Below are 12,195 nucleotides of genomic sequence, written 5' to 3'. Positions count from 1 at the left end.
ATATTTATTTGATTGTGATTATTATATAAATATTAATATTTATTTGGTTGTGATTATTATATAAATATTAATATTTATTTGGTTGTGATTATTATATAAATATTAATATTTATTTGGTTGTGATTATTATATAAATATTAATATTTATTTGGTTGTGATTATTATATAAATATTAATATTTATTTGGTTGTGATTATTATATAAATATTAATATTTATTTGGTTGTGATTATTATATAAATATTATTATTTATTTGGTTGTGATTATTATATAAATATTAATATTTATTTGGTTGTGATTATTATATAAATATTAATATTTATTTGGTTGCGATTATTATATAAATATTAATATTTATTTGGTTGTGATTATTATATAAATATTAATATTTATTTGGTTGTGATTATTATATAAATATTAATATTTATTTGGTTGTGATTATTATATAAATATTAATATTTATTTGATTGTGATTATTATATAAATATTAATATTTATTTGGTTGTGATTATTATATAAATATTAATATTTATTTGGTTGTGATTATTATATAAATATTAATATTTATTTGGTTGTGATTATTATATAAATATTAATATTTATTTGGTTGTGATTATTATATAAATATTAATATTTATTTGGTTGCGATTATTATATAAATATTAATATTTATTTGGTTGTGATTATTATATAAATATTAATATTTATTTGGTTGCGATTATTATATAAATATTTATATTTATTTGATTGTGATTATTATATAAATATTAATATTTATTTGGTTGTGATTATTATATAAATATTAATATTTATTTGGTTGTGATTATTATATAAATATTAATATTGATTTGGTTTGTGATTATTATATAAATATTAATATTTATTTGGTTGTGATTATTATATAAATATTAATATTTATTTGGTTGTGATTATTATATAAATATTAATATTTATTTGGTTGTGATTATTATATAAATATTAATATTTATTTGGTTGTGATTATTATATAAATATTAATATTTATTTGGTTTGTGATTATTATATAAATATTAATATTTATTTGGTTGTGATTATTATATAAATATTAATATTTATTTGGTTGTGATTATTATATAAATATTAATATTTATTTGGTTGCGATTATTATATAAATATTAATATTTATTTGGTTGTGATTATTATATAAATATTAATATTTATTTGGTTGCGATTATTATATAAATATTTATATTTATTTGATTGTGATTATTATATAAATATTAATATTTATTTGGTTGTGATTATTATATAAATATTAATACTTATTTGGTTGCGATTATTATATAAATATTAATATTTATTTGATTGTGATTATTATATAAATATTAATATTTATTTGGTTGTGATTATTATATAAATATTAATATTTATTTGGTTGTGATTATTATATAAATATTAATATTTATTTGGTTGTGATTATTATATAAATATTAATATTTATTTGGTTGTGATTATTATATAAATATTAATATTTATTTGGTTGTGATTATTATATAAATATTAATATTTATTTGGTTGTGATTATTATATAAATATTAATATTTATTTGGTTGTGATTATTATATAAATATTAATATTTATTTGGTTGCGATTATTATATAAATATTAATATTTATTTGGTTGTGATTATTATATAAATATTAATATTTATTTGGTTGTGATTATTATATAAATATTAATATTTATTTGGTTGTGATTATTATATAAATATTAATATTTATTTGATTGTGATTATTATATAAATATTAATATTTATTTGGTTGTGATTATTATATAAATATTAATATTTATTTGGTTGTGATTATTATATAAATATTAATATTTATTTGGTTGTGATTATTATATAAATATTAATATTTATTTGGTTGCGATTATTATATAAATATTAATATTTATTTGGTTGTGATTATTATATAAATATTAATATTTATTTGGTTGCGATTATTATATAAATATTTATATTTATTTGATTGTGATTATTATATAAATATTAATATTTATTTGGTTGTGATTATTATATAAATATTAATATTTATTTGGTTGTGATTATTATATAAATATTAATATTTATTTGGTTGTGATTATTATATAAATATTAATATTTATTTGGTTGTGATTATTATATAAATATTAATATTTATTTGGTTGCGATTATTATATAAATATTAATATTTATTTGGTTGTGATTATTATATAAATATTAATATTTATTTGGTTGTGATTATTATATAAATATTAATATTTATTTGGTTGTGATTATTATATAAATATTAATATTTATTTGGTTTGTGATTATTATATAAATATTAATATTTATTTGGTTGTGATTATTATATAAATATTAATATTTATTTGGTTGTGATTATTATATAAATATTAATATTTATTTGGTTGTGATTATTATATAAATATTAATATTTATTTGGTTGCGATTATTATATAAATATTTATATTTATTTGATTGTGATTATTATATAAATATTAATATTTATGGATAAAATAAAATACGCATCAAATATGTTATTTGACATCAATATTTATATTCCCTATAAGTTTACAGAAGCTTTTGGCTTGCGAAATTAATTTTTATTTCTTGATTTTGGTTATATATATATATATATATATATATATATATATATATATATATATATATATATATGTGTGTGTGTGTGTGAATATATATATATATATATATATATATATATATATATATATATATATATATATATATATATATATATGAAACTCCGCGGATTAAGGACTATCCACTTATCAACTGTTTCCTTTTCAGATTAAATATGTTCTTAACTCTTTTTCAAAGTGTTTTTTTAAAATATATTTTATTAACTATTTGCTCTTATTATCTCCTATTTGGTTTTATCGAGCTTTTACATCTGGTTGAGATTACTTTATAAATAAAATATATATATATATATAATATAATTTAGTTTTACCATCTTGGATCATTTTGGCCAAATTTAATTGTAATTTATATATATATATATATATATATATATATATATATATATATATATATATAAAAGTAAAAATGTCTGTGTGTCTGTGTAAGTTCCCTACCAAATAAGTTTGACAATTTTCGGTCTACTCGAGATTTGGCATAAGGAGTATTGAGATTTGGTTTTTGGCTAGAAATTTGACTGTCAAAGGGTCAAACTTCAAGGATTTTACCCTTGAAAACTCTACCAAACTCTTCTACCAATTTTGGGTTTAAACCCTTGAAATTTTAAATGTAGGTTACATGGGCATGTATCAAACTTTTCATTTCATTTGAGTCCAAAAACATAAATGTAAAAGAGGACAAAACTGAAGTAAAAGTTTATAAAATTTTACTTTTGCGGTCTCTACCAAATTACTCAGCCAATTTCTGGTCTAAACATTTGAAATTTTACATAAAGGGTATTGATTTTAATCGGTTTGGATCGAATATTTGAGCTGCTAAGTTGTCAAAGTTCACCACATTTGACGTTTGCTTTGTCCAGCAAACTACTCAGCCAATTTTGGGTTTAAATATTTGAAATTTATACATAATGGGTATTCAGACATGTGGCAAGCATTTTAATCAGTTTTGGTGCGAAAGAGTTAACCTTTGCATACTCTACCAAATTCTTCCGACAATTTTGGGTCTAAAGTTTTGAAATGTTAGATGTAAGTAACTTGGACCGGGGTAAAACACTGTATATTTATTTGAGACCTAAATAATAAATGTTAAGGGGTAAAAATTAAGGTCAAAGTTAAAAAAACATGACCTCTGCAGTCTCTATGAAATTATTTAGATATATTTTTGTCTAAACATTTAAAATCTAATATAAAGTATATATATATATATAAAACACACACACACACACACATATATATATATATGTATACATGTGTGTGTATCTCTGTGTCTGTATATATATATATATATATATATATATATATATATATATATATATATATATATACTAGCAAAAGTACCCGTATTTGACTGGGTCCAAAAACAGCCTACAGAAAATGGACTCTGATTTATGAAAGTATGATAGGTTATGAAAAGGAAGGGTTGTAAAGAGATAGCTTCGAATTCGGGGGCATCAAAACCAAAGCAAAATATGATGAAAGTAAAAATAAAATAGATAAACCCCATAATTTATTTATCACATTGAAACACTTATAACAATATTCTGTGGATCTATATTAAAAAAAAAACCTTGTTAAACTTTGTTACATATTTCCATTCTATGGAGTTCAGATGCGAACGAACACGCCATAATTTTATTATACAATATTTCTTCAAACTGAAACATAATTATCAAAGTATACTTATGCAGATAGATATGAAAAGTCTTTATTAAAGTTTGTGTCTATTTTCATTCTATGGAGGCCAAGCGCGAACGCAGACCCCACAATTTTATTATATCATCCCTATTTAAGTTAAAACATACTTATCAAAGTATTCTTATGCACATCTATATCAAAAAAACTTATAAACGTTTTTTTTTTAATTTTTTAATTTTTTTATTTCTATACTTTGTAGACCAGGCGCGAACGTAGACCCTACAATTTTAATGAACCATCGTTCTATAGGATCCAACATACCCATTCCTGTGTCTCGATACATCTTCTATCATTATATGTAATCAGTTTTTTAAAATAGTCAACCATATAGGAGCCTATTCGTGACCACACACACACACACACACACACACACACACACACACACACACACACACACACACACATTCAGCTTTATATATATATATATATATGATTGTTGAGCTGGATTAAATCCGACGATATGAAATAAAATGGAGGTGGAAGGACCTGGATACTCAACGTTTCGCCCGATTTATGCGGGCTTCTTCAAGAGGGATGGTCATGGTCATATATATATGTATGTATATATATATATATATATATATATATATATATATATTAATGGCCTGGCAAGGCCACAGATAAGACAACCAAGTAAAGAAGCAAAGCCAAGACACTATATCTACCAATGTAGGCAAATTTTGGCATATTTTATTGGTTAGAAAATATAGGTTCTTTTTTTTTACCAATAATCATAAAAGATAAATCATAGAATAGTATTATAAACTTTCAAAAAGCCTTCAAATGTTCATGTAGTTTAGTTCCATAGTACAAAAGATATGAGCATTTCAATATTCAGTTTGGCTACTAGTATATATATATATATATATGTGTGTGTGTTTATATATATATATATACATATATATATATATATATATATGTATATATATATATTAGTACAATTCCAGTATAATTCCCAATTCCGATACAATTACCGATTTCGATTCTGATTCTTCGAAAATCTCTAAATATTTAACTATGAAAGTGTTATTTTGTCCCGATTACTGCAAAAACACATCTTAAATGTGCCTATATTTTCTCAAACGTAAAAGCACATTTGTGAGGGGGTGATCAAGAGAGTTTAGTTTCCCTGGAAGCTTAAATCAACAAATATTTATTATTGTATTATTACTGCAATCGGTTTTGGCATCGGAAAATATGCTTAAATCTTTTCTGATTCCGATATCCCAATAAGCTCTGATTTTTCCGATTCCCGATTCCGATTAACCATCCCAACACTATATATATATATATATATACCACTTTACTGGCAATTTCATAAGTTGCAAACTTCAGAGATTATTAGTCAGAATTTAACAAATGAAGGCTCGTTGAAAAGGTAATGATCTGAATTGTGTATTGCGCTATGTGACATTTACATTTTAGGTCGCACATTTAGTGGATCACCATCATCCAGAGCTTTTTTTTTGACACTTTTTTTTTACATTTTATAAATACGCAACCAAGCATAAGATTTTACACACTAAGGTTTTTTTGAACAACCTTTAGCTTAACTTATGTAATATTAAGTGTAAAATCTACCCTTTATGTTTTGCATTAAATGTGTCGATCGTTGATTTTATTATCCAAGTTTTGCAGTTGAATTACAAAATATCTGATATCTCGCCCAAAACTTTTGGCCTTGATCGGAGGTGGGTTGGGGTGACAAACTTACTTATATGATTCAAATGATCGAAAATAACAGGAAGGGGAGACTTGATTCCAAATATTTGGGATTATTCTCTATGGTTGTCTACAGATTCAGTGATAAGAATATGTCCAATATATGCAGTTGAAATATAGAAATGATTTAACATTTATTTTTCACCAAATCTATAGACAAGCAATAAGAATTATCTAAAATGTTTGGGACAAAGTCTCCCCTTATTTCAGATCGTTTGAAATCATCTTAACAATAAATACATAAATATACATATATATATATATATATATATATATATATATATATATATATATATATATATATATGTATATATATATGTATATATATGTATGCATATATATATAAGTCTTCAAGTCCAACATAAACAAATTCCTGATAAACCGCCCCCTTAAGTAAGACACCTTATCAAATCTCCATTACTAACGATTACTACGATATTATCCCATTGATTACTGTACACGCAATAACCCTTATCCCCGAGTGGCTTCCGTGCTTTGATAAGTGGTGACTACCATGTAATATATATATATATATATATATATATATATATATATATATATATATATACATATATATATATATATACTTGTACTTTTTTGTAGAAAAAGAAATCCCATACAGTGCTCTATTATTAGGGAAAAAACCTTTCTCGAAATAAGAGCAATATATATTTTGTATATAATATATACAGGAATTTACATTTATATCGGTAGTCGGTACCGACGGTTTCAAGCCCGGTAGTTGAGGGCTGCTTTTAATGTCCGCCTCAGGCTCTCTTCAGCCGACTCTCATCCTGAGGTCACATCCTGAGGTCATCCTGAGGATGAGAGTCGGCTGAAGAGAGTCTGAGGCGGAAATTAAGAGCAGTCCTCAACTACCGGGCTTGAAACCGTCGGTACCGACTACCGATATAAATGTAAATTCCTGTATATATTATACAATATATATATATATATATATATATATATATATATATATATATATATATATATATATATATTTATTTACCAGTGGTGAAAAAACCGGACTAGAGTAAACTCATTCTGGACTCACAGTAATAAATTTCCTATATATATATATATATATATATATATATATATATATATATATATATATATATATATATATATATATAGAGAGAGAGAGAGAGAGAGAGAGAGAGAAAGAAAGAAAGAGTGGGGTCATAGAAAGGCGAATTTGTTATATTTTTATATTTTTTATATTTGACTAGTTTTGTAAACTCACTTCTATCTAATTAAAATTATTTTAACAGATATCAATCTATCTATCTATCTATCTCTTTATTTATATATATATATATATATATATATATATATATATATATATATATATATATATATTTTTTTATTTTACTTCAGTCTAAGTTCTCAGAAATGAAGGGGCCCACTTCCTGGTGCTAACACTTGAACTCTATATGAGATACATAGATATTTGAATGTTCCATTTAAGTTCTTTATCTCTCAAACAATGAGTTAATAAAGATATTGAGAACATAATTTTCCTCTCCCCAATTAACCATTTTCATATGTTGTAATATATTTTTCCTTTTGATCTCTTGGTCTTATCAGATTCAAGGACAAGAATTTTTATCTGGTCTGGTGCCGTATCCAGCTTCGTGCTCTGACTTGAGGTAACATCATTTGGAGAAGGTGCACCATGTCTCGTAAAAGCTAATGTAAGTTAGCCATAGTGAGAAGATCTTATTTGGGCAGCGAATATTATGTGATTTTGAATATTTAGTCAGGGTTTACTTCTAGAGAAAAGTATCCTCACGCCATATTGTTTTGACAAACCCTTGTATAGATAGTCCTTAGAAACTCGAGGACAGGGTCTTGTTGGCATTGTGTGTCCTTACATAAAAATTTACAATTTGTTGACAAGTTGAAGCATATAATATTTGAACTAGATTCAGCATTCGATGTCTCATTCAGTCTTGAAAGATTGTAAGGGCAGTTGCGCATGTGAAGCAAGGGTTGCGCAATCTGCAACCACACCTCCTGAATCGGCACTGTTTGAGTCCAGTGGCAAGAAAAAGTCCAGAACGACTGGAAACAATGCCGAGATAAGCGGAGAGCACATACAGCACCTGGAAGTCCCAAATAGTCACTTATTTAGTACTGACCACGTTCAACATTGCTTAACTGCAGTGATCGAGCGGAAACCGGTGTGTTAACGCGATTATGCCGCATTCGGAATTAAATAACCTGAAAATAATTGATATGACGTAAAACAAAATAACAAAACTAAACTTACAAAAAATGAAAGTAAAAAGATTCCTGGGCAACGCCGGGAATGTAGGCCTAGTATATGATAAATTGTCCTACGTTTTAGTGGACGAGTGTCAAGTGCTTCTTTAGCACCTACTCTCGTTCTAGCCTAGAAACAAGCACTTGCTTTCTCCTTGACTCAAGTTAATTGCCATCATTCAAAATACCTACATAAACAAATTAAACGAATTACAAACGAAAGAACTAGAAAAAAATACCTATTTCAACCACCCTGTATATCTTTTTTTAAATTTATTTGGTAATTTTTTTTTTTTTCTAATTTTTGTATTTTTTTATTTATTTTCTTTTTTATTCACTTCCTATCCTACTTCTAATTCAATCTCACAAGCGAGCAGATGAATGCAGGTCAAAATGAGCACGTGAGAGAGAGAGAGAGAGAGAGAGAGAGAGAGAGAGAGAGAGAGAGAGAGAGAGAAAGAAAGAGTAGCCGTGGTGAAGTGGATAATAATGTGGGCTAATGACCTAGGTGTGACGTTCGAATCCAGTCGGTGTCCTAACAATACCTTAGATAATGAATTTTGGAAATTAAAAAAAATTCGAGTCAGGAATGTTTCCCCTGACCCCAAAACCACCAGTGTCTAGGCCGTAATAATGATTTATTCTCTGTTGAGTGTGGTAGGTGAGGTGAATGTTGGTTGGAAGGAGTGTAGAATTTAACCAGGGCCCCTAAATAAAAGGAGGAATTGTGGTTCTGCAAAAAAAAAAAAAAAAAAAAAAATGCCAGAGTAATCCCATTAGTATTCTTCTGGGGAAGACGCCCCAAACAACAAGCAACAACATTGCTCACATCCGAAAGACGGGTCGAAAGTCTTGGGAGAGTGAACCTTCTAGGGCTACCCAGAACGGATACCTCAGCCTGACAGCTAAAAGGTCACCGATATGACCTAATCTCTATCAAACTGATTGCGCGGTTGCAATCTCGATTTGTGCGTATCCTAAATCACGACTTTCTGTTGCTGGTGGTTGCGCTACGTTCCTGCGCAGTTCGGTGAGGCCAACCCTCTCAGCCTTTGCCTTTTTCACCTTGATATTATTAGTTTAATGACAATCGTCTGAAGCGTCCCTACTGGGGAATGCATTAGGACGGAGATAAACAACCCCTTTTCTATAAGTATCAATTTTTAGAATATTCAGGGGGTTTCACTGCCAATAAAAATGATACCAGGCTGATTAATATCGTAGCACATGAGGACTAAATGTGATTTGAGGGCCCCTATTTATTTGCCCCTATTTATTTGCCCCTATTTACTTGCCCTATTTACTTGTCCCTATTTACTTGTCCCTATAACGAGTGTAGAGTTTGACACAATGCGGCATTCCAGTATGCTAAAAGTGCAGGCCCTCCCCCTCTTCCAAAGTGATGAAAAATGCCCCAGTCTGAAATTTCTCCTTCGCTAGAAAAGATAAATTGCAATATTCTCTATTTTTTTAAAATTCTATTTATTACTAATGATTCACCGTTCATGAAGGCTAAATGCCACTCGAGGACGATGATGATTAATTTATGTTAAGTTAAATTTCCACTAGCAAATATGATCAACGGTTAAAATAATGTGATCATGTTATATACTGGATTTGTATTGCGAAAAAGTGATTGACTAAAAATGGAGTACAGAAAACAAAAAATAAAATAAAATAAAATAAATAAATAAAGGATCGCGAGATACTTGATCATTTATTCATATTTATTTTATTTATTGTTTATATTATTTTATTAATATATTTTTATTCATTTATTTAATGTTTAAAATTTATCATATATTATTATTATTATTATTATTATTATTATTATTATTGTTATTATTATTATTATTTGAGGGTAAACAGTTACATATGGTCGCTACAAATAGCATCCTATTTCAGTCAAAGAGACTTCCTCAGGCAACCTAGAATCTCTCGACGCCAAAAAGATAAATGGGAAAAATTAGTAGGAAATTGAAAAAGAAAAAATGGAGCACTTCAAAAAAGAATATAAAAAGATCATAAATGTTGCGAGCTCTCTAAAAAAAGAGGATATATATATATATATATATATATATATATATATATATATATATTTATATATATATATATATATATATATATATATACTTAGTTATATTTTTGGAAAAACGAATTTCATCAGAGTGTTCTATTATGAGGAAAAATCATCAATAGTTATAATTCAAATATGGCTGTGCAAATGAAATGAAATAAGTGTATTTTTGTTATTTAATTTATTGATTGATTATAGGCATTAATTAATATTATTGATTGATTATATGTACTAATAATTATTATTGATTACTTATATGTATTAATAATTATTATTGGTTGATTATATGTATTAATGATTATTGACTGATTATATGCATTAATTAATATTATTGACTGATTATATATATATAAATTATTATTATTATTGACTGATTATATGTATTAATTATTATTATTTATTATGTATATTAATTAAGATTATTGATTGATTATATATATTAATTATTATTGATTATATATATTAATTATTATTATTGATTGATTATATATATTAATTACTATTATTGACTGATTATATATATTAATTATTATTATTGATGGATTATATGTATTAATTAATATTATTGATTATATATATTAATTAATATTATTGATTGATTATATATATTAATTATTATTATTGATTATATATATATATTAATTATTATTATTGATTGATTATATATATTAATTAATATTAATGACTGATTATATATATTAATTATTATTATTGATAGATTATATGTATTAATTAATATTATTGACTATATATATTAATTAATATTATTGATAATACATATTAATTAATATTATTGATTATATATATTAATTAATATTATTGATTATATATATTAATTAATATTATTGATTGATTATATATATTAATTATTATTATTGATGGATTATATGTATTAATGATTATTATTGATTATATATATTAATTAATATTATTGATTATATATATTAATTTATATTATTGATTAATCATATATATTAATTATTATTATTGATGGAATATATGTATTAATGATTATAGGTGGTGTTTTATGGTAAAGATTCAACCTATGTCTAATTCATTTCATTTCAGTTACATATTTATATTTATATTATAAAATAATATTTGTTCCAAAAAGAATATCAATTGCATCATATATTTTTAAATATATTAACGGCTATTGGACGTTCTAAAACATGTCTTACTCTTTTTCACAACGATATGCCCCCTCCTTTTTGAATTTCCAATAATTTTTCGCTTTGAAATGGAACAACGTCCTATATTTCATTACATAAAAAAATATTTTTAACTGCTGTTTTGTTTGCTTAACTTCGTTCATCAAGAGAAAGTCTCGAAATAAAGACGAAACGTTGATGAACACCTAACTTGGTTTATTCCTTTTTTTATCTCTCCATTTCGTCGGAATACTATTCACAATATTCTCATCATATGAACATATGTATACATATAGTTACATATCCATACACATACACTTATATGCATAGATATATAAATATGTATATATGCATATAAATATGAATATTGTAGCTTCCTTCCGTCTCGACAGACTATGGACACCCACTGCCTGATCATGGAAATTTTGTGGCAAGTGTTGCGCAATCTCAACCACGTCTCTCTTGAGTCTGCGTTGTTAAATACTAGTGGCAATTGAATGGTCAGGACGACTGAAAACAATGCCGAGATAAGCAGAGAGCACATACAGCACTCAGATTCCCAAATCGTCACCTATCAAGTACTAGCCAGATTCAACGTTGCTT

The 12,195-nt window shown here is 25.3% G+C and overlaps 1 protein-coding gene across 6 annotated transcripts in view; it reads left to right on the top strand.

Annotated features, from left to right (window-relative positions):
* Positions 1–12,195, top strand: part of LOC145278064 (uncharacterized) — a 765,737-nt gene that overhangs the window by 729,724 nt on the left and 23,818 nt on the right. For 2 of the 6 annotated variants that reach the window (XR_013868300.1, XM_080130310.1), the window contains one exon: positions 7,687–7,748. The exons of 2 other annotated variants lie outside the window; for them this stretch is intronic. Coding sequence is in view for 2 of the 4 variants with exons in the window: in XM_080130310.1 (XP_079986436.1) it covers positions 7,687–7,747 (61 nt within the window). In the remaining 2 variants the exon portion in view is untranslated. Of the gene's footprint in view, positions 1–7,686; positions 7,794–12,195 lie in introns of all 6 variants that reach the window. 2 more of the 6 variants (XR_013868299.1, XM_080130309.1) reach the window with 1 other exon arrangement.

The sequence above is a fragment of the Euprymna scolopes genome, chromosome 6 (assembly GCF_053919585.1).
Source record: "Euprymna scolopes isolate OS-2025 chromosome 6, ASM5391958v1, whole genome shotgun sequence".
NCBI classification, from domain to species: domain Eukaryota; kingdom Metazoa; phylum Mollusca; class Cephalopoda; order Sepiida; family Sepiolidae; genus Euprymna; species Euprymna scolopes.
The sequence above is the reverse complement of the archived record's forward strand: the minus strand, read 5'-3'. Positions and strand labels throughout refer to the sequence as shown.